At 39.4% G+C, this 27,784-nt stretch overlaps 1 protein-coding gene across 1 annotated transcript in view; it reads right to left on the reverse strand.

Moving 5' to 3' along the window:
• The window catches only part of LOC148356844 (xylosyl- and glucuronyltransferase LARGE1), a 126,592-nt gene that overhangs the window by 8,737 nt on the left and 90,071 nt on the right, over positions 1 to 27,784 (reverse strand). Inside the window, exons 7-12 of the mRNA XM_088347298.1 lie at positions 18,038 to 18,142; positions 15,233 to 15,345; positions 5,848 to 5,973; positions 4,131 to 4,286; positions 2,673 to 2,842; positions 1,194 to 1,472 (exon numbers count right to left, since the gene is read on the reverse strand). Of these exons, the coding sequence (XP_088203424.1) occupies positions 1,194 to 1,472; positions 2,673 to 2,842; positions 4,131 to 4,286; positions 5,848 to 5,973; positions 15,233 to 15,345; positions 18,038 to 18,142 (949 nt within the window). The remainder of the gene's footprint in view (positions 1 to 1,193; positions 1,473 to 2,672; positions 2,843 to 4,130; positions 4,287 to 5,847; positions 5,974 to 15,232; positions 15,346 to 18,037; positions 18,143 to 27,784) is intronic.

The following is a 27,784-nucleotide window of genomic DNA, read 5'->3' on the forward strand; positions in this document are numbered from 1 at the left end:
GTGCCATTGGCAAACGTAATAGCTCTTTGAAGTAAACTACGAGAGATGGCTCCCAACCGATTAAGAGTTAGCGCCCATTGAAGGGATCAAGGGGAACAAGCTCCCTTTAAGATTGTAATGCATTATTGGCAAATAAAAGCTGTACAAGCCTGCTTTTTGAAGTGAAGAATGGGAGGTGGCTCTCTTGTAGATGATTATGTGTCATTGGCGAACCTGAGGGCTCTATGAGCTGGCTCTTTGAAGTCGATGACAGGAGCCAGCTTTCATCAATCAGAGGCCAGCTCCCATCAAGATAGTGATGTGTCATTTCCGAACGGAATGGCTCCTCGAAGCGAATGCTGGGAGCCGGCTCTCTTTGAGATAGTGATGTGTTGTTTTGCAAATGTAACATCTCTATGAGCAGACTCCTTGAAGTGAATGACAGGAGCCAGCTCTCCATCAATCAGAGACCAGCTCCAATCAAGATGTTGATGTGCCATTGGCAAACGTAATAGCTCTTTGAAGTGAACTACGAGAGTAGTGATGCGTCATTGGCAAATGAAAGCTGTACCAGCTTGCTCTTTGAAGTAAAGAATGGGAGGTGGCTCTTTTGGAGGTGATTAAGTGTCATTTGCTTTATGAACAGACTCTTTGATGTTACCAAGGGGAGCTGGCTGCCTTCGAGATAGTGAAGCGCCGTGTGCGAATGCAACAGCTCATTGAGGGGAACTACAGGAGCTTGATCCCCACCAATAAGGAGCCAGCTTCCTTTGAGATAGTGATGTTTCGTTCACGAACGCAATGGCTCCATGATTTTTTTTTATTTGTGAGGTAAGCTGAAAGATCTGGTTCTCTAAAAGGAGCCATAATTCTCATCACTAGTACAGAGATCAGGCCCTGTCCGCGAGGTCAGGCCCGGTCGCCTAGGTCAGGCCCAGTCCCCGAGGTCAGTTCTGATCCCAGGAGTCAGGTCTGATCCCAAGGGTCAGGTCTGGTCACCGAGGTCAGGTATAATCCCAGAGGTCCGGTCCCAGATAACAGGTACGGTCCCCGAGGTCAGGGCCCCAAGATCAGGTCAGCTCCCCGAGGTCAGGTCTCCAAGATCAAGTCCGGTCCCCGAAGTCAGGGCGCCAAGATCAGGTCCGGTCCCCGAGGTCGGGTCCCCAGGGTATGGTCTGGTCCCCGGACCTTGAACCACCGCAGCTAGGTCTCACCTGAGGTAGTCGTAGAGGCCGTACATGGGCAGGAAGTCAACGTCGGTCAGGAACACGTATGGCGTGTTGACGTTGCGCATAGCCACGTTGCGCAACATGTTGACCGGGTAGAACTGTCCCTCTTTGTAGACCACGTGGTAGGCCACGTTTGCGCGGGCCATCAGAACTTCCGAGCCTTGAGCGTAGCGCAGGAACTGCTGGGCTTCGGCGTCCGACAGGTAGAGCGCCAGGCTGATGGGGCCTTCCCAGTGCTTGCAGATGGCCTCCAGCATCTGAAGTCTACCAAAAAAGAACCAAAAATAATCCCTTCTTCCTTTGATCCGGTACAACACCTATGTCAAAGTTGTGGCTGCGGGCTGGATGTGGCCGAAGAGGAGTTTTTCTAAGGCCCCCGAGATTATACCAATACATTATTTTATCCTAGTTTTCACCTGTTCATTACTTCTCGTTGTTTATGATTAAATATTTTTGTACTTATTGTATTCCAATCAAATTCTAATTAAAAACATTTCCGTTGAATAAATTTTAGATAGAACATTTTTATTTTTATTTGTTTAGCCCACTTCGCTAAATTAGAAACTTACAACTAGTAATGGTGCCTAAATGATACGACGGGAGCCGGCTAGCTTAGCATCCATCCTCTAAATTAAAAACATTGGGAAAATACAGTAAGTACTTGAAGAAGTGAGGACATATTTAGCTTTAGTCTCTGTATTGTCATTACTTTATTTGCGAATATTTTGTCTACTTCTGTTGATAACAGTACTCTGACGGAGGACGACAGGCATTGTTTGAGAAACACTCTCCGCTGTTTTGAGTTTTTAGACATCGCGGCGAGGTGGTGGAGCTCACACTGGGCTTCTTTGGCACGCCCATGGGAGGAGCCGGCACACCATCTTGCGGAAAGACGTGGGCTGAGGGAAAAACGGCTGGAGGACTTCAGAGAGGCTTCACAGAGACTCGAGCGACGCTAATTCGTCCATATTCGATGGAGTTCATTTAGTTAAATTGCTAATGAAATTAAATCTGCCCCCGTGTGAAAATGTCGGCTTTTCTTGTTCATCTTTTCCATCAAGAAACGAGCGTGCATTGTTGGGTGAATGCAGGTTGTGTCTGGTTATTGGAGTCAGATAACTAATTCGAACAGTTTGGTAAACGATACTATTTAATATTTAATTCCCAACAATGTATATAAAATGATTTCATGGGCCGGATATAATTGTGTGCCGGGTTGGATGTGGCCCGCGGGCCGTGAGTTCGAGACCTATGCTCTTTGGGTATATATATATATATAAAAAAAAAATCAAATACTTAAATCTGTTATTTTCCCTTGGGCTTGGCCCCTGTGCATTTTTTTCGAACCATTGCAATTCAAAAGGATTTTCCACCTACACATTACTGTTAACCCGAGCAACTCGTATGTAGAAGTAACACTGTATACAACACGTGGACGACGCAATTGAGACTTTTGTAGGCGACCTGTCCATGGAGAGCTGCGCCACCAAGGTCACGTCGGCTTCGTCGGCCGTTTTCGGGGCCTCGTACTCGTAATGCAGGAAGTAGAGGTGCGTCCTGTGCACGGTGAAGCGCTCGCGCCGGAACTCGTAGCACGGGTCGTCCTCGTCCAGCTCCGAAAGAGTCTTTTGGAGCTGTTGGCGCCCAGAAAGCAAACACAAAAAAAAATCTAATTGTTCATGTAAAGGGACAGGGTGTAGTATTTGACTGCTAGGTGTCGCTATATAATAGGAATACTATTAATTATACATTCTATATCAAAGCGTCTTTCAGGAAACTCAAGGTTGCTGTACACGGAATCTAAAATAACAAAACCAGAATAAACGAAACAAGCCTCTTCTCTTGCCTGCACCGCTTATCCTCAATAGGGTCGCGGGGGTGCCGGAGCCCATCCCAGCTATCTCCGGGCAGTGGGCAGGGGACACCCTGAACTGGTCACAGGCTCATTCACACGTAGGGACAATTTGGACTGGCCAATTAACCTGACATGCATGTTTTTAGAACGTGGCAGAAAAATGGAGTGCCATTTGAGCACAGGGAGAACATGCAAACTCCACACAGGAAGGTTTGACCGAAACAATTAATAAATACAAAAATAAAACAAATTACAGAAAAAAGGGGGGGGGGCATGTGAGACATTTTATTACGGATAGGCAAGTTGAAAAAGATGGCTTTTGAGTCCTAATGTGAAGATGGCCAAAGTTGTGAAATTTCGGAAGTCCCTTGCAATGAGTTACAGAGCTGGGAGGGAGAGCGACTGAAAGCTCTTGGACCATCAGTATGAGAAAAGAGAGAAGAAAGTAGGAAAACGGAAAGAAATAAGAGAAAAATAAGAAAAGGGTTAAAGGGAGAGAAAAAGTGAAAAGAAAAGGTAAACAAATAAAAATTTAAAAAGTAAAAAAAGGATATAAGAAAAAAAGACAAAAACATGAAAAAAGGAAAAGAGAAAAGGCTATAAGAAGAGGGAAGATGAAAAAGAAAAAAAGAAATAGAGGAAAAAAAGAGACGGAAAAAATGTAAAATAGAGAGAAAAAAACTAAAAGAAATAAAGGAAAGAAGAAAGGGAGAAAAAATAACAAGAATAAATGAAAAAAAAAAATATTCCAAAAAAGGAAAAAGAGAAAACAAACAAGTGCAAAGGAGAAAAAAAGAGAAAGGGAAAAAAGAAAAGTCTAAAAGATATAAAAAAAAAAAGGAAGACAAAAAAGGAAAAGGAAAACAAAGATGAAAAAAGCTAAATGAATAGATATAGAAAGAAGAATAGGGAGCAAAACATATCAATAAACGAATGAAAAGTACTTTTGGTATTAAAGCAAGACATTATTTTATCTCAGGAATTGATCATACAAAAAACACTAAAAAGTCTCCCCTAAAAGCCAAACGGAGCACAAACAGACAGCGGGCGGTGCCGCAGCATCTCACGTTCTCGCTGTTGCGATCGGCCTCGCTGGGGCAGCCGAAGAGCTCCCGTCGCAGCAGGTTGCCGTCGTACTCCAGGAAGGTCAAATAAAGGTTACGGAAGAACTCCACGTGCTTGTTCTTCACTCGCAGCTTCTTCGGGGAGTTCCAGTGAATCACCTGAAGGGGGCGCCACAGAAGAACAAACAAACCTGAGTCTGACCTCCTCCGGAATTCGGTTACCATTTGGCAGCAGTCAAAAGTAGGGACGCAACTCACAAATATTTAAATAGTCGACGAGTATTTAGACGATTCTTTGAATTATTGGACATTTGTTGTTGTTTTTTTCTCCAAAATTTAGTATGAAATTGATTTGATAAGTGGCAAATGATAATAAAAGAGAAATAGAGCGAGAGACAGAGAGAGAAAAACACATAAAGAATGAGAGCAAAAGAGAAATACCTAAAGACGGAGAGAGAGAGAAAAATACATAAAGAAGAAAGAAAGAGAGAGAGAAAAATACATCAAGATGGAGAGAGAGAGACAAATACATAAAGAGAGCGAGCGAGAGAGAGAGAGCGAAAGAGAGATGTATAGAGAAAGATACATAGAGAGAGTAAAATAAATAGATGAGAAAGAAATACAGAGAGAGAGAAATAAATAAAGAAAGAGAGAGCGAATTAGATAAAAAAGAGACAATTAGATAAAAGAGAGATAATTAGATAAAAAGAGAGAGAAATAGAGAGAATTACATGCATTGAGAAACAAAAAGAGAGAGAGAGAGAGAGAGAGAAATATATAAAGAGAGAGTGAAAGAAAAATAAAGAGACAGAGAGAGCGATAGATAAAAAGATAAAGGTAAATAGAGAGAGAAAAAGAAAGATAATTAGAGACGGAGAGAGTGAAAAATCAAAAAAGAAAGAGAAAGAAACATACAAAGAGATAGAAAAAGAAGTACATAAAGAGAGAGAGAAAGAAGTAGAGAAAGAATGAGAGAGAGAAGTAGAGAGAGATAGATAAAGAGAGAAAAGTAGATAAAAAAGATAGAGATAAAGAGAGAAGAAAGAGGGAAGTAGCAAGAGCGAGAGAAATAGTTAGAGTAGATAAAAAAGACAGAGATAAAGAGAGAGAAGAAAGAGGGAAGTAGCGAGAGAAAGAGAGAGAAATAGGGAGTAAATAAAAAGACAGAGATAAAGAGAGAGAGAGAGAGAGTCAGAGAGAGAGAGAGAGAGAGAGAGAGAGAGTGAGTCAGAGAGAGAGAGAGAGAGAGTGAGTCAGAGAGAGAGATAGAGAAAGAGAGTCAGAGAGAGAGAGTCAGAGAAAGAGAGAGAGAGAGAGAGAGAGAGAGAGAGAGAGGCAGGGAAGAAAATAAAAAAAGAAAAAGTGAAAAACAAAAGGAAAGAAAGACATAAATCGATGTGTAAGTGTGTATGAATGTGAAAGTGTGCAATACATTGTAAAGCACTTTGGGAGGTCTTCGATGACTTGAAAAGCACTCTGGGAAATGCAGTCCTTTTACCATTTCATGTTTTCGGCATCATTTCTTAATATTAGCGCCGGAGACCCTATTGCGCAATAGCGTCTCTCGTCAAAGATTAGAATCATGTAGAGATGCCTCACTCTGTTGGAAAAACCAGTCCGGCGACAATAGTAGACCATGGAATCCGTCTTATTCTACGTTTTATTTAATTGTGGACAATATCAACCGGCGGTTGCGGCCATAATGGTGAGGAAGTCTGACCTTGAGGTCCGACACGTCTTTGTAGCACTTCTCGGAGCGAGTGTGGTCCGAAAGCTGAACGTTCCAGAAGCAAGGCAGCTGGTGGACCAGGAAGGGGTTCTGTTTGATCACCGCGTTGAAGATATCCTGGACACAAATACCAGTTTTTATTTATTTAAAGGGACCGAATGCCACCATATTGTGTGATGGAACAGAAAAACGAGTGCTACAAAGCAAAAGGAAGACTCAAAGTGAGCGTTTTCTCACTTATTTTCTGAGCCTTTAGCGAACAAAAAAGACACAAGAAAAGCTGGTAAGCGATAAAAAAAGTGAAAAGACAAGAAAAGGCAAAAAAAGGGAACACATTTGAAAAAGGAAAAACGACAGAAAATAATAAATAAGAAAAGTAATAGGAATAAAATAACTAAAAAAGAAAAAAGTGGAGGAAACAAGAAAAAAGGAAAAGAATAAAGAAAGAAGAATAACATGAAGGTAGTACAAGAATAAGGAGAATAAAAAAAGAAAAGAAAGACGATTCAAGGAAAATTTAAGAAAAATGATAAAGGGAAATAAGTAAAAACGAAAGAATGAAAAGGGAAAAGAAAGAAGAAGGAAAATAAAATGAAAGAGGAAATTAAAAAAAGAAAAAAGGAAAGAGAAAGGGAATAAAAACAAAAGAAAAGAAAAATGGGTAAACAAAGTTAAAAGAGTAAAGAAAGAAAGAAGGAAAATATAAAAGAAAAGAATGAAGAAGAAAAAATATAAAAAGAGCGGGATAGGAAAAAAGAAGGAAAGAAGAAATTGAATAAAATAGAAAGATCATATGAAGAAAATGTTGGAAAAGTAAAAAAACAAGACATTTATTTTTATAACCCTTAATCAAAAAAGTCTTAAAGAACTGCACAAAAAAATCAAAGAAGAACAAAGAAGAAAAAAAGAGAAAAAGTCAACACAATAATGAAAAAAAGACGGAAATGAAAAAAAGAGGAAAAATGAAGAAATTTGTAATAATTATCAATATCTGAACTCTCCATTCATCATGAACACAAAAGTGAGGCTTTAACGAAGATTCCCGTAGGGGGCGCCCGAGTCCAACTTTTGAAGGCTGCTTCTAATTCAAACCATTAGCGATGTCATTTCTAAATCAATCCCGTTCACATCCAGATTCATGTTGCTTGCTTTATATTCGCCACAATGAGCATCTCGTATTGATCCGATTCAGGCACAGATGAAAAGTATTTGGAGAGGATAACGAGAAGGGTTTCTCAACTGGAGGGTCGAGGCCCAAAAGTGGGTCACGGACCTGTTTTCTGTGGGTCACAGGTCTTTTCGCCAGGGCAAAACGATGCTAAGAACAGACATAATGGAGTGTGTTACATTTATTAACGGTGTATGGTGATAATGCCCTGCTTGTGAGAATTGACACTCTTAATTTGACACTCCAAAAACACACAGTGGGTACGCATACGTGCCAAACGCAGATACGGCAAAGAATATCTAAGATATAGATATAGTTGATCATATTGAAGACAAACCGACTGAACTAAAGGGTTTTGAATTTCACTCAAAATGTATGTGTGTGATATTTGACCACTAGATGTCGCTGTGTGTAGTGCGCCCAAAAACGAGTGCTAAATAAAGCACAAGGTGGAATACAACCTACGGGGAGTAAAAAGTGACCAAAAAGCAGCATTTTGCTTCTTTATTTTGGCCCAGCCTTTCCGGAGCAATACAAAAAAGAATAAAAATAGAAAAATAAAAAAAAGAGAAACAGAAAAAAAGGGTTAGAGGAAACAAGTAAAAAGTGTCCGAACCAGAACGATACAGGACCCAATCGCGTCTCATGCACGTTAGGAAGCCGGTCTGGCGTGGAAGGACAGGACGCCAGAGACCGACGAGATCGATAACGAATCAGGGAAAATAAACAGGAGAAACTACACGGGAACCAAAACTGGAGAAACTAACCAACAGGACAAGAATAGACGGAAACAAAAGTGGAACCTGAAATTAAACAGTAGAAAAATAAACGGGAACAATACCGGGGTGCAGATATCAGAGGAAAACAGGACAGAACCCACGTCTTGTGGGGCAGAAGTTTGTTGACAGGCTGACCCTCAAGCAAGAGTACGACGGACGAGTCAGGCATATAAACAGAAAGTCAATCTCTCAACGAGCCGCAGCTGGCACCACATGGGCGGGGCCAATTGGGCACCATGGCAACCGTGACACACACGGGCGGGGCCAAATGGGCACCACGGCAACCGTGACACACACGGGCGGGGCCAATTGGGCGCCATGGCAACCACGACAAAAAAAGAATCAAAAACCAAACAAGTAAAAAGGAAAGGGAAAAGAGAGGACAAAGAAACGAACAAAACAAACAAAAAAAAGAAAGAAAAATGAAGGAAAAAAAATTGAAAAAGTAAGAAAAGGAGATTATAAAGGCAGAAAAAATGAGAAAATGGAGAATAAGAATCAAAGGAGAAAAGGGAAAAAATGAAGAAAAGAACAAATGAAATAAAAAAAGAAAGAAAATGTAAAAAAAAAGACAGAAAAAAGAGAAAAAATAAGAAAAAATCCAAAAATGTGAAATAACGGGCCCCTGAACGGCTCGTACAGTTGGAGACAGATGGAACGCTGAAGTGAGTCAAGAAGCCCCCCATATATCCCCCCCCATTCATTTTGCAAAGTGCATACCTTGCGGGAGCGGATTTAATGAAGGTTTAATTAAAATCTCATAAACGGAGATCAGCAGACGGGGCACAACTTGGCCTGCTCTCGAAACGCTGAGCGGGACGCCCGTCAAGACAACCAGCAAGCTTCCTATACACAAATTTGCTGGAGGAGGAGCTATCTCTTCCTGGTTTCTGTGTTTTTTTTTTTTTTTATATATTTATCACTCACCAAGGTTTCAGATCACATGATTTTTTTTTCAGATTTTTTATATTAAGGAAACAACCCAAAGAAATACAACCACAGTTTTAGGCTTGCTTAGTTCAATATACAAGCCTCACCCAATATCGATTGCCACAACCTGTGTTGTATCAAGAAAACACTTACGCTACACAAAGTGAAGGCTACAGACTCTCAAGAACACAACTGACATGACATCATCTAATGAAATTCCAGAAGAAATTAGAAAAAAGTGATTGAAGTAGGGCTCCAGTGAACCACTGTCAGAGCCATTATCCACAAATAGAAAAGTATTAGGCCCTTTTCTGATTTATTTGTTTTTTTGCATATTTGTCACTCACAAAGGTTTCAGATCATCAAACTATCTTTAATATCAATATTTGTACCAAGGAAATACAGTATGTCACAAAGGTGAGTACACCCCTCAATTCTCTGCAGAGATTTCATCATAATGTTTAATCGAACAACACACCCACAACACAATTAAAGGTAGTCAGTGTAAAGCTTATATAGCAGTGTAAATTTATATCTCGAATTATAGCCGTTCGTAGCTAAATCCCTTGTAACAAATGTGAGTACACCCTAAAGTACAAGTTCCTGGAGTTCAATATAGACTTTGTGGCTACCATGATTTTGTAGAACCACTTTAATCCTCCTGGCCATGGATTTCACCAAAGGCTCAGAAATTGCCACAGGAATGCTCTTTCACTCCTCCATTACAACATGACTGAGCTGGAGGATATTGAAGATCCTGTGTTAGTCCATCTTCAGTTTGAGGATGCCCCAAATAGGTTCTATTGGATCTAGATCTGGAAACATGTTTGTCCAGTCCATCCCCTTTACCATTAGCCCCTATAGAAAAGCCTTGATTATCTTAAAAGTTTATTTTGGGTCATTGTCAGCCTGGGACATTGTCCTGTGACCCAGTCATTCTCTGGCCCAGTTTTCCACAGTACATCCTTGAGTTTGTGTTTCCCTTAATGAAATGGACCTTTCATTAAGGGAACTCATGCAGCCCCAAACCATGACATCTCCAACATCATGCTTGTTTGTTTATCTGGTTGCCGCCACACATGCTTTACACCATCTGAGCCAAATAATTTCATCTTTGTCTCATCAGACCAGAAGATATATTTCCAGTAAGTTATGACCTTTGTTTGCAAACATCTCTTCTTTGTGTCAAAGCTATGTCTGTCCTTGTGCTAAAAAGTAATAGCCCCATGAAACTAACAGCGAGTTGGGCCACCTTCGGCAGAGATAACAAAAATCAAACGTCCGTCAGGTTTTTTTTTTTTTTTCGTTTCTCTTCACATTTAGGCGTCGCTCCAGTGAGCGTCATTTCCATTTTCGCCGACTGCCAAAATGACGGCGCCAAAAGACGTTTAGCGCTCGTTTTCTCCACGCGCTGGAAAGGAAAGCCGTTTTCACGCCAGACGCACATAACAAAGTCGACAGGCGGCACAAGATCCCATTTGCAGCTGCACAGATCTTTTTGACATTATTTTGTCATTTATTCATTTTGGTATTTACTTTGTTTTAATATTTTGTGTCTTTTGTCACAGGTTTTGTCATTACAAGGGACGTACACCTTTTTTCCATGTCCAAATTCAAGCACTTTTTAGGACTTTCAAAGCCAAATCTTTTCAATTTCTCTAGGAGCATTAAAATAGGAAATTGGGTGTGAATCCTGATTCTATGATTTTGAGATCTTGAGCAAATGGCGGACATATTTGTTGATCTGGATGCTATTTTTGAGACAAATCTTTCCCCATTTGGTGTCGGGTAAAATGACAGTAATATGTAGCTTAGATTTTCATTTTCAGATAGTTCCTCCTGTTACCAGTGTCTGAAAATTGGAAATTTCAGAATTTCGGTTCGTTTGGAAATTTCGGAATTGTAGTCCGTTTGGCAATTTGCATACTCAGCAGCCAATCAGAAGCCTGCATCGAATAACTTCGTGCTTCCGGACTCTCCCAAGCGTTATAAGGTCGTACATTTGCATATCATTTTCCAAAGTAGACGCACAAAGAACACAAGAAAATGGATAAGTGGATAGGAATTGTTTAGATGTGTCAATTTAATAGCGCTGTTACTCGTGGTATTGCGGTAAGATGTTTTCCATTGTGTGACGTCATTACGCACGCACCATTTTTCGTTTTGCTAATTGTTGATTGCCATGTTGTATTGAATGGAGCTGTGTTCTTGTTTGCTTGCTGTTGAGGAATAAATATGCTTAAAGGCTGAACTACAATGTCCTGCTTATCTTCTCATGAATGAGGGAACGGCACACTCTGACATATCCTTACCAGGAATCAAGCCAAAACCTCAGCCCCAGAAAAAAATATTCAAAAGAAGCTAACTAAACTGATGACGCTACAAAACGTAAACATACATTAAAAGCATCGTGGAAAGAGGAGTTAACGTGGCTTGTAGCAGACGACTCAACGCAAACATGAATGAAGGGTGAATACAGGTACATACTTATGGCAGATGGAAAACAGCGATGTCATATACATGCAATGAAAGTTAGAAGTAGATTTATAATAAACTAAATTTTAAAGTGTTGATCTGTTATATATTCTGATTATCAACCCTTAATACTTTGCAACAATGTTTTAGTCGATTAGTCGTCTTATTGTGTTTCAAGTTGTGAAAAATGGGGCATCCAACATTATGGCTGGGCAGGCAACTTTTCAGAGTTGCACTGGTATACGCTACCTTAATTCTTTGTAAGGCCCATAATTGATAAGTAGTCCTTGCATTGATACAAATTTCGTAATGCTCTGTTCAGGTGTAGCATGCACCTGTCCTCTTGGGGCAATGTCACTTTATTGGACATCTCATCTCATCTCATCAGCCGTACCGCTTATCCTCATTAGGGTCGCGGGGGAGGCTGGAGCCCATCCCAGCCATCTCCGGGCAGTGGGCAGGGGACACCCTGAACTGGTTGCCAGCCAATCGCAGGGCACACAGGGACAGACAACTCATTCGCTCATTCACACCTAGGGACAATTTGGACCGGCCAATTCACCTGAAATGCATGTTTTTGGAACGTGGGAGGAAACCGGAGTGCCCGGAGGAAACCCACGCAAGCACGGGGAGAACATACAAACTCCGCACAGGAAGTCTGGAGCTGGATTTGAACCCACGACAGGTTCCCATGACATGAACTGTGCCGCACAAGCGCTAACCACTGCGCCGCCGTGCTGCCCTCTTTATTGGACAATGCCGTACAAACTAGTGCCAGCTGCCCTTGATCATAAGGGAAGAAATTCAAAGGTAAAAAAAACCCACCAGATAGTAATGTCAGCGTCATTTTCAAGCGGACATGTTGTGCATTTATACAACCGCGTTTCAGTCTTCGAAAACACGGCATTCAAATTCATGCGGATTCAAGGATTTCAAGCACCCATACGAACCCTGGCATTATTTCGTAGTGTATTTTATGGTTATTTTGTCAGTTATGGACACACAAAAACGAAGAAGAGGGCACACGATCCGATTTTAGCTGCACAGAGCAGTCCTATTTTTTTCTGACAAATCATAAAGAGGACAATGGGGTGGGCGGATTTGAAACATTAATCTTTTTGAAAAAGTGATCAAATCTAGTCCAGGAAGTCAGCAAATGAATTGGATAAGAGCCAATTTATGTATTAATAAGTAAGCTAACCCAAATTCTCTTGTATTTTTCTTTCTCCCTTTCCCTAATTTTCATTTTCTATTCCTTTTCTGTCTTTTTTCATTTGTTTCCTTTTTTATTTTTAATGCATTTTTTCTCATTTTATTTTCTCATTTCCCCCTCTTTTTCTTTTTCTTTCTTTCTTTGCAAAAAGCTGAGGAAAGCAATTACAAAAAAAAACCTAGCAGTTTGATCAGTTTAAGTCCCCGTAGTTTGCATTCTTCCCTGTGCTATTTAGCACTCGTTTTGGTTGCACACAGTATACAGTGACATCTATTGGTCACAGTGTAACTGTATAAAATAGGACTGTTTTACTTTGATCTCACAAGAGAATGCAGACATAATCAATAGTTCTGGAAAATGAGATTATTTAAAATCAGCTGTCTTTGAAAAACAATGCGAGTGCCCAAAAACAAACATTTTATCATTACAACTGTTAATGAATAGTTACCATGCATTTTCTCCTAATTGAAACATTATAGGGATCTACACCCTTTCTTGGGGAAGCAGTCCTGCTCAAGACACTCGACCTTTGCCTGTGGGAAGCAGTTGGACTTTGTTGCTGTGATCTTCTCCTACCCACCTTCGGGCATTTCGAATGTTCTTGTTTACACCCCTCAAGCTCTGTACCTGAATTAAAGAGGGGGTACAGATGGGTTCCTAGGCTGATTACTGTATATTCTGGACTACAGAGCACATTTGGTTAAAAGCTGCATGCTCAAAGTTAAGAACAAATCTCAATTTTGTCTTGGTACACCTTGCACCATATCTAAATCTGTATGCCTGAAGGTGGGGGGCATCGTTTGAAGTTTCCTTTAACATGTTAAATATTACCAATTTTCTTTATTGAGTATGTGTTACCAATAACCAAATGAATAAAAAAAAAACCCTTATGCTTTTTTTTTCCCACCGCACCTACATGCTCATTAGGTAAAAAGAACGCAGGACAAAGTGGTGTGGAGTGAGAGATGGAGGATGACGTTTTCAGCTTTGCCATATCCCCCACCACACCATTTTTGTCTAGGTCACGTGTTCTATTTTTTTTTATTTAATTTTTTTTTATGTTCAGGAATATGTTTTTGTAGTTATTTAGGGTTACTTGGATGCTTTTGGGAAGCCAGGAACGGATTGACTGCTTTTTAATTATTTCATACCGGGAAAAATTGCTCGAGATATGAGCATTTCTAGATATGCGCATGATCCAGGAACACATATATCGATGGAGAGGTATCACTGTGTGTTCAATTATATATATATATATATATATATATATATATATATATATATATATATATATATATACAGGGTTGGGTAGGGTTACTTTAACTTGATTACTTTCAATTACTTTTGGATTACTCCAATACCAAATATGCTAATAAAAGACAAAAGAAACTAAATATGAATAAAATTACTCAATTTTGTGCAGGCTTGGGGAGTAACGGAATACATGGAACGGCAAAAATGATGTCGGCAAGCTGTTTGGATTTATTTTCATTTTGTTTCTGTCGCATTTTATGTTAGTTTTGCCGGAGATCAAAGAGATCAAAGCCAGGAAAGAAAGCTTACCACGTGTTGTGAGTCATAATTTTATTCATATAATTTTATTCATATTTGGTAGTGGAGTAATCCAAAAGTAATTGAAAGTAACCAAGTTAAAGTAACCCTACCCAACCCTGTATGTGTGTGTATATATATATATATATATATATATATATATATATATATATATATATATATATATATGTACACATAGAAACGCTCCCCTACTTACGACCATTCGACTTAAGTAAAACGATAGATACGTTCCCTTCGGGGATGAATAAAGTATCTATCTATCTATCTATCTATCTATCTATCTATCTATCTATTTGTTTTGGGACAGTACTGTAGTGCTTCTTTTCCGCCGCTACCAACGTGTGGCGCTGTGAGAGGTCACCCAGCATTCACCCGGAAGTAAAACAATCTGCGTCCTATTCCTAGTTCGTGTGTAAAATTTCTATAGTCTATCTTCAGCTTGAACTTTGACATCTTTATCGTTTAATATCTCATGCATCCATTCAATATGGTTGGAGTTAAGTGTAAAGAAGAGTTGAGACGTTTCTTCTGAAATCAAAGTGGAATAAGAAAGCTTGATTCGGTTGAGAAAAAGACTTAATTTCGGCAACTTTCTACCACGGAGGAGGACGTCGCCTAACTCTTGAAGCACATCTTCCAAAAGTAAGTTCAACTCAACTTTATCTTAATAGACCATAATGTTTACTTTTTTAGTACATAACAATACAGGTTACTTATACAAGCCGTAAAAATACTTATATAAACCTTAAACATACAGAATATAGCACTGAAGCAACTTATGAACAAATTCAACCTACGAACCATCGGCCGTTTGTAAGTAGGGCAGCGTCTGTATATTATATGAATAATGTTGGCAAAAACATGGACCAATTTCTCTCAAAGAAATGTTTCCAGACATCACTGCGGTGTTTTTATGCGTATTTGTATGCTCGTTGTTTTCTTACACAAAAAGATAGTACAAGTTAAGATTTTTTTTTCTGTTCCGCACCAGTTCCAAGCCAGCTGCTAGGCGCCAGCCGAGGCCCCAATGGCACCCCAGCTGGGGAGAAAGGACCTTGCGCGACCACGCCCTTGTGACCGACCGCCTTGCGAAAAAAAACAAAAACACGGGTATTTAAAGCCGCAATATTTAAAATATAGGGAAAAATCAACAGCTTGTATATAATAATTCACGGTACATCTTCTCATGAGTTGAAATTGACGTTTATAGTAGAAGTTTTCTGCTAGAGGGACTTTTACCTGGTCGGCCAGCGAGGTGGAAAGCATTCCCATGAGTTCCCGCTCGGCCGTCAGCCTCCACATCTGCTCCCATCGCAGCTTCCGAAGACGGTCCAGCAGCAGCAAAATGACCCCTGGAAAGTCAACCATGTTGTTTACAGAAAATGGGACAAACAAGCAAAAAAATACCCCACGTCATCAAACCGACTTTACCGGCAACTACAGACGAAACGAGATGGGAGCGAACGTCCTCCATCCGTTGCCATGGCTACAGCAGATGGAATGGAGTCTCGGGAGTTTCTTTTTCCGTGGTTTACAAACGCCCCCCCCCTCCACCCTCAGTTGTGTCCCCTCGGTGGAAACTTGAGCGACTCCAAAAGGTTAATTGGAAGATTAACCAGTCATGAAGACTCAACCAATCGGAAGAGAAGATGTTGGCTGGCTGCAAAGGACCACTGTTCTTGCTCGGGAGGAAGTATTTTTGGAGGCGTAGCTTACGGATTGGAAAATATACAAAGGATGGACATACTGCAGTAACCTTTCTGAAGTGTCTGGCTACTTTTTCCTTAGCGATTAGCGCCAAGTACTAGGTAGCGTTAGGAAAATAACAACTTAAAGAGTTATTACAAGTTGGTTATTGATGTAATTCTTATCAGTTTAGTGTCTGACAGTCATCTATTTATTGACTTCTGGTTAAATTTAGTAATGCTTATACTTGAAAGTGAAATAAAGCAGTGACAGAGCAATTCCATACGATAAATAGCCAGAGTGCCTTCGCGTTATCCTTCATTTTCCAAATGTTTTTTCTCATGTAACCCTGACTTTTGCAGTACTTTTAATTTCATGCACCTTATAGTCCAGTGCGCCCCATGTGTGAAAATATTTCACAAAGGATTCTTTTTGAAGTGCACCATATAAATCAGCACGCCTTATAGTCATGAAAATGAGGTCGCCTACCTTTTTAGAACCGATTAGCGAGAAGGACTACCAATTTGAAATGCAGATTAAAAATAACAACTTATATCATTTTGTTGGTATTGTTCCAAAAGTACTGGGAACATTCTGATGTTGATTATCTCAAAAACTATTAGGGATCTAAAAACACATCTGGTAAATTCAGAAACCTTGTAATCTCAATCTTTTTACATGACATGTTTCAAAATGCTCAGTGTGAGCACAATTGGTCAAATACCAAAGGGTCAAATTCTTGCAAAATTCGTCCCACCTTTGCATTGTCAATGGTTGCAACAGCTTCTGTCAGCTGATCCACGTCTCTTGGTACCACCACACTGGAGACTCAGAGTTAATAGAGAGTTTCTGAACGAAATTCTGTCCTGAACCAGAACGATGGATTGGATGGTCTGGGCAGACTTATCACAATCTCAAGTCCTGACCATCCAGAACTCCAGATCGCACACCAGGCAATTTCTTTGTGGGGATTTGTGAAAGGACTGCTCTATGTGACCTCCTCAGAAGCTGTTGCAACCATTGACAATGCAATGCTGGAACGCGTTTGGCAAGAATTTGACGACGTTTTGATGTGTGTTGTGTGACCGATGGTTCTCACATTTAACATCTCTGAAAATTTCATGTAAAAAATAGATATCAAGGTCTCTGAATTTACCAGATATGTTTTTATATCTTTAATAACTTCGGCAATATCCAATGTTAAAATGTGTCTAAGACTTTTGAAACAACCTCTAGTATTAATATATTACCACTGTGTAAATATTACAAATTGGGTTATGATAGGCAACGTCTGCATCTGCATTGTCTGAAGATACTAAGTAATTGATATGTCCCATTATAAACGAATTGTGAAGGATTGGATCATTTCTTTCAGGACAATAATTAATGGTTTCTGATGCCAGCTACAAATCACAATTCCTAGAAATTCCTAGTAACCCATCACTCTTTGCAACCAAAACTAGATAACACAAACTGGTTGTAACCTTTTAACCGACATTTCCAGCATGTTGCGGCATGACTCATCATTTGGACTCTCTTTGGGGAGAGAGGGCTTGGGTGGGGGGGGTTGCACTTACTGTGTCAATGTTTCCCTAAATGTAGGCCACTTTGATCATAACATAGCTCAACTTTTATTGCAGTAACAATCAAATGTTACGGAAAAAGAAAATCTGCTAGCTTGTCCTTTATTACCTTCACCGCAAGTGACAGCAACCAGCGCTTTAATGCTACTAGCGCTATAGTTAGAGGAGTCACTGTACTTTCTTGTCGAGGGAGGGATAAGCTAGTTTTTATTGGCAAACCAAAACAAAGGCTTAGTTTTTATTTGTTGCATTTATAGCTGCTCTTTAAATAATGCAGTAATTAAAAACTTCTTGTGAACATTTTAAAAGGATTAGTGATCAGAAGCCTTCAAAGAGGGGAAATCTTGTGGGGAAACAGAGTTAACTCTATATGAACTGTGCAGGAAAGGATGTGTTATATAAATGTCCTGAGAAAAGGAACCTTTTGGACTCTCCATTCATCCATCCATTATCTGCACCGCTTATCCTTAGTAGGGTTGTGGGGATGCTGGAACCCATCCCAGCTATCATCAGATAGGAGGCACACCCTGAACTGGTTGTCTACAGTTGTGTTATGTATAAATCTTGACAATTTGGGTCAAGTGTTTCCAGGATTTTCAGGGACGGAAAAATTTCTCGATGAGTTGGGCCAAATTAAGGGCTTAGCGGGTGACGAGTCGACAACAAACGAGCAGGAAAGATTCAGATTTTAAAATATAAATGGAAGAAAGACAACCTCGTTCATCATGGAACAAGAAAACACGAATGTTGTGAAAAGATAGAACTTTAAACACACCAGTGTTGAAGCCTCTGCCGAGGGCGGGCCACGGCCGGTGGTTCTTCCACAGGTTTCCCAGGTACCAGTCGCTTTGGTTCTCAACCAGACCCAGAACCTGCTGGCCTGAAAACACAAACATTTGGGGAAATATTGACATCTGCAACTTTCAACAAACTCGATAGAAGTTGAAAAAACAACACGTAAATGTGTGTCACACAAACATGGCCCGGTTTTCAGACTTCTTTACTGGCCTAATTTTTGCAACATTCCCCAAGCCTGAATTCGACACTTGATGGCCCAATTAATTTTACCCATTATGACACGAGTGATATTTGTTTTGAGACATTTAGTTGAATAACTGTCAGTTACATATCAAGGTTTTCCATCTGCTATCAAATCTGATCTCTGGGTACATTTTAAATGGGATCCTTATCTCTTGTATTTCAAACTGACCCAAGAATCACAATTGAATATTCTCCCGATTATAGTTTCTCAAAAGTAATGCGTTGATGCTAAATACGGGATCATCTTCATAGAAATATGAAACGCGTCTCTTCAAAGGAATTATTCCTTCAAATCGTTTATTGAACCTCTAGATGATGGCAAAAGGTGCACCTAAGAAGCTCTACAACTCACATTAAGAGATGTCATTGGCCACAAGATGGCATCTAAGGAACTGTCATCCCTTTAGTTGATCAAGGTTTTTGAGTGGAAGCTTTGTTTTGCCAACAGATCTTGATAAAAGCAAATATTTTGATCTTGCTTCCGACGTTAGGAGGGACATGCTCCGCTTTTCCCGAAACACACTCAAAAAACAAGAAGCACATTTCGGGGCGTCTGCATACAGAAATGTCTGGCAGGGGATCAAGACTTGAGGGGCACCTTAATCCCCTCGTAAAGCCGGCTTTTATGTCCGAGTCGGCGGCAAACTAGGAGGCGGGGAGAGGGAGGACGGTAGGGAGGTTGCTTCCTTAACTGCCTACCGCCGCCGTGACTCTGCAATTAGCTCACGTGAATGGAAAGATTTACAGCTATGGAGGCTATCAACGGCTGCAGGAGGCTACAAGGAGGTGTGACATTAATAAAGAGGCCAAAACCGGCTATCCAGAGAAGGAAGAGTGGGGATGGAGGTGGGATTAAGGGGGGGGAGATTTGCAAGATGACGGACAGACAGAGGTCAAAGAGGCGGACGTGGACGTGAGCAAACTTGAAAAATCATCCCAAGAAAAGTGCCTATTCTACCATTTTTGTGTCCAGTGTTTTTCTTTTTCCCAAGTAGCGTTCTCTGTTCAAATACTGTATCTACCATTGATTCAGGACTACAGAGTGCATTGAATTAAAACTATGTGCACAAATTTTTAGGAAGAAACTCAACTTTGTTTTTGTAGAAGCCACACAGGATTTAAGCAGAAATCTTAAACAGCCATAAAAGTAAACTCATTCAAACGTCTATTTCTCACATTAAAAAACAGCAGGGAAATGTCTGGTACAGAAAAGTAAGAAATTGTACAGCGACATTTGTGTGTGGACTGTGTCTGCAGATGCCAATCTCAACCAAACTAATGCTGCAGTCAATATTAAATCAATTGACATAAAGATATATACAGGAGTGTGACTAAAACATTCTCAAAACAAAACTCAATGTGCTATACTAAGCAAAAATCAAAAGTTCACAACAGCCTGTACACAGGCCAAGCCAAGCAAATGATCTTAAACTTTCCCATCCCTTTCACACATGACCAAAAGATTGAGGGGAGACCAAGTACAGACGCTCCCCTACTTACGACCATTCGACTTACGCAAAACGGTAGATACAAACCTTTTTTTCGGGATGTCAAAAAATATCCGGACATTGCTGTAAGTTAGATTTTGTATTGTGTGCACATTTTCCAAGTAGAGGATAGTGCTGTAGTGCTTCTTTCCACTGCGTGGCGCTGTGAGAGGTCACCTGGGATCCACACCGAAGAAGAAATCTGGCTTCTACTTCTTAGTTCGTTTGTAAACACATTGCACTGCAACTCTAGCGCGGCAAGAACCTTGACATTTTTATTGTTCAATATCTTGTGCATCCTTTTGATATGGTTGGTGTAAAGTGTAAAGAAATGTCGAGCAGTTTCTTTTGAAATGAAAGTGGAATAAGAAAGCTTGATGCGGTTGAAAAAAATGGTTGGATTGCTTTTTTTCGTCCACTTTTTACCAGGGAGGAGGAAGTTCCAAAAGTAAGTTAAACTTAACTTTATTTATTTTGATCATGTTTATTTGTATAGACCTTAATCACAAGGAGTCTCACAGGGCTTCACAGACCACAGAAGCTTTGTTTTTCAGTACGATGCTTTATCATTCAGCCTGCTTTGTAACAATATAGAGAATGTTATTTTATCAAACGTTTATTTTTCAGTTTCAAAACAATACAAGTTACTTATACAAGCCTTAAACATAATTATATAAACCTTAAACATAAATTTCATACAATATATAGCACTCGTTCGTGAGTAGGCCAGCGTCTGTATTGCCATTACTGCATTAAAACATCATAATACATAGATGCTTCGAATCTCTCCAAGTAGTGTCGGCTGACTGAAAATTGTGTGGGAGCAATATCTAGTATATTTTTCCTATTGGGCCGATAAATGTCAGCCCGATAATCATGGTGAACCCATCCATAGTTAGTTGCAGACCATTTAGATTGATAGCTGTGGACAGAGTCAGTAAATCGCGGCAAAATGCGTTTCTTTTCTGTACTGGACATTTCCCCGCTAATTCTGCAAAGCCCATTCTCCTGGCTGTGGTTGTAGAATTCTCATTCACACATTCATTCATGCTCGTCACTAATTAGATGACAAGGTTTTTGACTACAGACATGCTGAATGCTCGCCGGACACTGAAATAATAGGCAGCTCCGTATTAAAATGTAGAAACAACATATCTGCTTGTGTTCGTAACTTAAGGTATTAGCATCAATCTTTGTAGAAGTGACAAGACCCGATGCAGTTGTGAGAGACGGAAGAAATTTGCCTTTTTTCATTTCTAATCAAATCCATGTTTGTAATCTGGTTATACAACGGAAAAGATGATTAAGATGGAAAAATACTAAGCTTGGCAAATCATAACAATCATTGTTCTACCAGGAAAGTAATCGTAGTTGGGGATTTAAAAAATGTTTGAGTAAATCTCCAATTGATTGGCATGGGAAGTCCCAGGTCAAGTCTCCAGAAAATGAAAAAATGAAATCAGGTGGACGTTTTTGATGCAGAGGTTTAGTAATTCCTGTTAAGAAGCAAGCAGGCATATAGCCATGGCAACCAGACTTTTGGCGGACCGACTGGGAAAAAAAGATATCTGTTTCAAAAGTCAAAGAATTTCCAAAATTTAACAAGAATAGGTCCAACTTTTTAAACAAAAACACTGCAATGACTGAATCACTATTGAAAAAATTTGGCTGTCAAAGCTTGAGATCCAGCTCATAACGTGATTGTTATAGCCAAGTGCGTTCATAGCTCTTTGTTTCAAATTTGATTCAGCTAATGCTAGTTCGTGTTCCAACATATTCTGCCTTGTATTTCATGTTTTGAGCATTTCAAACAAATTCTTGTTCAACGTATTCTGTGTTCTGTTCAATTAAACTAGTTAGTGTTCACCAGCTCAGTAGCCTAGATGGTAGGGCGCCCGCTTTGAGACTGGGAGGTCGCTGGTTCGCGCCTCGGCCGAGTCATACCTAATTGGTAAAATGGCGGCGCCCTCTGTTGGCTGCGGCTGCATCGGCTCGCTACAACGGGTCAGGTGTATCGACATTTCGTTCTGTGTACATTGTTACAAAGAATGACAATACAAAGGAAATTATTATTATTATCAGAGGTTAAGGGATATGTGAACTGTGATTTCATGTTTTGAGCAGTTAAAATTAATTTGTATTCCACATATCCTATGTTGTCTCTTTTCCATGTTTTGTTCAGTTAAAAATAGTAAGTCTTCCAACATATCTTGCATCTTCTAACTTTTGTATTTTGTTCATTTGGATCTTTATAGTTAGTAGTTAGCAACGCAGTACAGTAATGACGTGTCATCTAGCCTTTGTTAGTGTAGCTTTGACTTCTGACTGTTGAAGCTCATTGTTTTGTTTTTGAACACTCTCCGCTATAGTCCACTTGTGTTATTCGGGGAGCGTTCAAATAACCTTTTTAGCGTGATAGACCCAATTACCCCCAAAATAAACAATTACTAAAAATTATTAAACAATGTGGGCCTTCATACAAGGTGCGTTCAATATCCACTTCCAGTGAGGGAAATTGTTTTTTGTTTCATTCATTCTATTTTTAATGAGCACTTGCGATACTCAACGTACATTCAATAACCACTTGGAAATCTCAATTTCGACCTTCAGAGAGCAGGAAATACCATAAAAGTGCTCGTTGTTTTTTGGTTGGTGAGGTTTTGGGGTACAGGATACCCAAGATGCATTTGATGATCACTTTTAGTGTGGCAAATCTATATTTTGACTCTTTAACAGCAGGAAACACCGTCCGTGTACTTTTATTTTCTGAGCTGCAAATCTTGCTGTCAGCTTACTTACTGAGGGAAATACAATAAGGGTGTTTTGAATGTATTTGTATACGAGTTAATTATTGTATTTATTTATTTTTGCATCCCCTCACATTCAATGACCATTTCCGGTAAAGGAAATATTGATGCTAGCTTTCAAACAATGACCTTAAGACAGGGTACGTAAACCTTTTTCATGGCCGATTTCAAGAAATTTTAAGGACTTTCAAAGCCAATTTTACGATGTTTCCAGTACCATTAAAAGAAGAAATGCGCTGTGAATCATTGGTTTTTAAGAGCCACAAACGTAATCCCTGCACTAATACACATTTCATAGTGCCCTGTTTAGGTGTTGCATGCGCTTGTTCTTTTGGGCTCAACCCTTAAAGTGGAAATCACGCTTCATAGGACAATGCCATAGCTCAGGAGCGCTTGTCTTATGATCAAGAGGTCGCAGGTTCGATTCCCGACTCTATGTCGAAGTATCCATGGGCAAGTCACTGAATCCCTCATGCACCCGATAATCAGGTAGTTGCCTTGCATGGCTGACGCTGTTATCGGTGTGTTAGTGTGTGTGAACGGGTAAGTGTGAAGCACATTGTGAAGCGCTTTGGGGGTCTTCCTTGACTTGAAAAGCACTATATAAATGCAGACCATTTATTTTTACATTAACAAACTATTACAAGGTGCTATTGGTCAAAAAGGGAAGAAGAAACGCAATGGCAAAGTGAGCCGTGTCAGTGTTATTTTTCAGCAGACCTGTTGTCAAACGTGGCAATAATTTAAAGCATTTACAACCCCTTCACCAAAAATTCAAACGCTTTTCAATCCTTGAAAGTAAAACGTTAAAATTCAAGCATTTTCAAGGATCTGAAGCACTCGTACAAATGCTCTAAGAGCTTTTTCTTTTCATCATTATTTAATTTTTTATTTATTTATTCCATTTTTTGAGCACTCACGATAGTCAAGGTGCGTGTGATGTCAATAAATCCTTTTCTGAATTCCTATTTTAATTTACATTCACGGGATTTGTTTCTCCGTCTACGTTGCCAAAATGTTGACTTGTCCAGTTTTGGACAGGAAACTGTGAGAAAATGAAGTCTGCATCACAAGGACACAATCTTTAAAAACAATTTACGTTGCAAGCGAAGCAAAAACAATCCCGGCTGCGTTTTAACACAGACGCTAAAAGTTAACTAGCTTGTCGTCAATCACAGTTAGCGCCAGAGCAGGTAGCGGGCGACCGCAAACATTTATTTGAGGACAAATCCCTTCTTACTCGCAAAGGCTTCATTATGGAGACTCTTAAAAGACTCTGCTTCCCGCTGGCCGAGGAAAGCAACCCACAGATGCAAAATTCTGAGCTGAACGCCACAGAAGGAGCCACCAAAGAAACCCATAAAAACCACGATTAAACACAACGAAACGGTTTTTAATTGGGAAAAGCGGCAGCCGTCGCCGTTTGTCAAACGGGGAAGAAAAAGAGACTTGGCAGGCGGAAGAAAAGCAATCAAACGTCCCTTTACAAAGAAATTCACCGAAGAAATGAAGGCCACGGAAGCAGGAAAAATCGTCACCCCTCAAAAAAACTGCTGATTCAGCGTCTTTGTCTGACAGCTGAGCGTTGTTTCTTCCCCGGTTCCGATTCTTCAAAGCAGAAAAACAGGATGCGGTTTAGACGCGATTGATTCGGTAAATTGCCGGCAGCCTTTAAGGTCGATGCATCGCCGATAGCGTGACAGAAAATATTTCGTCAAACGTTTATCGAGGAAGAAAGCTAGCCGTTGAGGTTGGGCCTTGTTAAAAAGGCCGCTAAAAGGAGCGTTTAGCGCTTGGCTAACGCTTGCCGTTAAACCCTCGAACTATCGAATAAAAGCTTTTCACAAAAGCGGGGAATCGGAGGCCGTATCATGAAAAAAACAATGAAAAAACTCGTTACTGGAAAGCGGCTAAGCAGAAATAAGGGAGAATGCTAAACTACAAATCGATTTCGGTTACCTTTTCTAACTGATTTCATGCCCAAGTGTTGTTCGAGTGATATTACATTGAATAAACACAGTTCATTCTAGCCCAGGGGATGGCGATCCAAAATATCTTCAAATAGCCGTATCACACCCAAAAAACGATAATGTTTGGAGCTGCAAACATGTAAAAGCTTTATGGTTGTATCCATTAACCAATCAGGTCGTAGAGGCACCATTTCCTGTGGTGTGTCTTGGGCAAGTGCAGCCTGGTGGTGCCCACCCCTCTCCGGGCCAACATACATTTCCAAGCCTTATAAGGAAGGCAATACATACTGTATACTTCTATGTTCATTGGAAACTGTTAAGAATGTTTGTGTCACGTTTTTCCTCCTACAGACACCATGTCCTTTTCCATTATCAAGCATTATTTTTAAAAATCAGGGAGCCACTAGGAGCACCATAGCTGATTGTTGCTGACCCCCAGTTTGTGTTTTGAATTATTCATTATTCTACCTTCAAAAAACCAATCACAGATTAATTAAGTATAGCAACCTTCACATACTAATTCCTAATTGTCTTGGATTGTCTGTTACTCATAAGACTAAAACGAATGTAATCAACTCCAAAGAAGAACAACCTTTTAGTTTCCTTTGAGAAAAACAAAACATTAAAAAGTTTCAGTCTGTGCACATAAGATGACACGAGCAAAATTTGTTTTGAGAAATGTAGCTGAACCACCAAAAATCTTGACTTCTACAAAAGATTCATCTTCAGTAATACATTGGTTTTATTTTTAGATTGCAAAGGATGCTAGTTTTTTCTTTTGACTAATATGAACTGTGTACATTATTGTCACGATCAGCCAATCACAATGCTGTTCTTTGATATCCACACTCTTCAGCACGAATCTGCTTTTTGTAATCTGTGAGGTTCTAAAAGTTAAATTATTTGTTCAGTCTTCAAATCAAGTTCAATTTCTGCTTGACTACAATAAGAATGTAGTTCTCTTTTTATTAATGGACACCTGTAAATGAAATTGCTTGAGGTGCCAGGGTTGTTCCTTATTTTGACTATTATGTACTGTTACTTTATTTCATTGTCCCAATCATAAACTTGTTCTTTGATTTCTAACCCCTTTATTGTGGCTGTGTTTTTGGTGACCTAGGAAGTTTATTGAAATTAAAGGGTTTAGGGGAGGACTTATAGAACAGGTTGGAATTTTCCATTTTGAGGGTTTTGTAGAATTCTCTCCAGTTCTCCTTGCAAACTCAAAATTCATTGATGTCTTCTTTCCTTATTTTGAGTGTCTCTTAAACCAAAAAAAAAAACGATTGGTCCTTCGAGCCAAGTATCGTACACTTTGAGATTTTTTTTATCGTCTTACCTGTTCTCATTGCAAGCATAAAATTCATTCCTGTTGTCTTCTCTCATTATTCTAAGTGTCTATTAAATTATAAAAGCAACAACTGGTCCTTTGAGCCAGATATTATACATCATGGGGGTTTTGTATGGTCCTGTCTTGTTTTCCTTTCAAGTTCAAAACTCACTGATGTATTCTCTCCTTATTTGTAGTGTCTACTAAACTATAAACTGATCAGTTAGTTTGCATTTAGTTAAACATTGTTAAAGAACATTTTCCTGAGAATGAGTCTGTTCTCTAAAATGCCTGAAGTTGATTAGACCATTATTCCTCTGTTTAAGAAATAACAATTACAATTGACAACAGATAGTTAAATCGAATAATTTGCTTTAATTCCTGACATTTAATGACAGTTAATTTCTGAAAGGACGTCGAAAAGGATCCGAAAAATGCAATATAAAAATAAATCGGAAAAGAAGTCGGACTTTATTTAACAAAGAAGACGAGCGTCGGTCATAAAGTTTGAAGGCAAAAAACTTAACGGGAAGAGAATAGAAGATCTGATTCTTATGAAATCTTCAAGAAATATTGCAAGAAACAGTTGAGATTCGTATTGATAAAACAATAAAGAAAAACAAATCACAACCTTATGAGGACAGCAATGGAGGTAATTAAGGGTTTTTACGACGACAACCGATTACGGTTGAGACCAAAATGGAAGCTTGAAAACAAACAAAGACTGACATTTAGAAAAGGAGATGCTTTTTAACATTTAGTCTTTAAAAAATGCAAAGATACATATTTTCTCATTAACAAGGCCCAACTGTAACCAAAGAGCCCTTATGCACAAGCCAGGGGATGAGGACAGCAAGGAAAAACGGCAAATTACATATGCCTTCTTTGATATTAAGCAAAAATATACGAGCTATCATAGAAACGCACATGTTTTTCAAATAATAATAGATGAAGACATTTGTATTTATTTTAGATGAGGCTCACCTGGACGTAGGTGACATCATTAACAGCTATTTTGCTGATAAAAATACATCAAAAAAACAGTCTTTTTTGCAGTTTTTTTTCTCCATTTACTTTTTTCTCTTGTATTATTTTCTCTTTTGGTCTTTAATCTTTCTTTTTCTCTTTTTTGATTTTTTTTAATTGGCTTGTGTTCATTTTTTCATTTCTACTTTCTCTGTTTACTTTTTTCTCTTTTATCTTTCTTTCATCTTTTTTATCTTGCTTTGTTAAATTGCTTTTTGAGGTTTTTTTTTTCCTTTTTTCTATTTCTTATATTTTCTTTCGTCCGTTCTTTCTTTCGTCTGTTCTCTCCCTCTCCCCCTCCCCCCCTCTCTGCAACAAGCTCAGAAAAAATATTGCATTTATTCACTTTGAATCGGAGTGGATATACATGCCACATCTAGAGGTTAAATATTATACATTGTCCCTTTAAAAGGAAATTGCGTAATATTTAGCTCCCCCAAGAGGTAAAAAAAATAATTCCTTAAAAAAAATAATACTGATTTAAATAATAAAAAAACACAAAAACTATCATATACACATGTATTTCTTTAAATATTCGTAGGTCAACAAATTTGTATTTATTATACATAATATGAGGCTCAAAATTGACATGATTGTACACCATCTTAGTGCTACGGGTACACCCAGGTACTAAAAACCTTGTAAGAGGCTGGGCAAAAAAATGATGTTGTTTGGTACCTTTGAATCTGTGTAGTTTGTATTCTTCCGTGTACTTTTTAGCCTTTTTTTTTAATTGCAGGACACAATATAGCAACATCTAGTGATCCAACATTGCACACTGTCCCTTTACATAAACAACAAGTCGGCTATCTTGAGGCCCCGACTGGGAGCCGTCTTTCCCCGCCGGAGACCAACAGATGG

The sequence above is a fragment of the Urocampus carinirostris genome, chromosome 11 (assembly GCF_059441175.1).
Source record: "Urocampus carinirostris isolate Australia breed hairy pipefish chromosome 11, RoL_Ucar_1.0, whole genome shotgun sequence".
In the NCBI taxonomy this organism is placed as follows: domain Eukaryota; kingdom Metazoa; phylum Chordata; class Actinopteri; order Syngnathiformes; family Syngnathidae; genus Urocampus; species Urocampus carinirostris.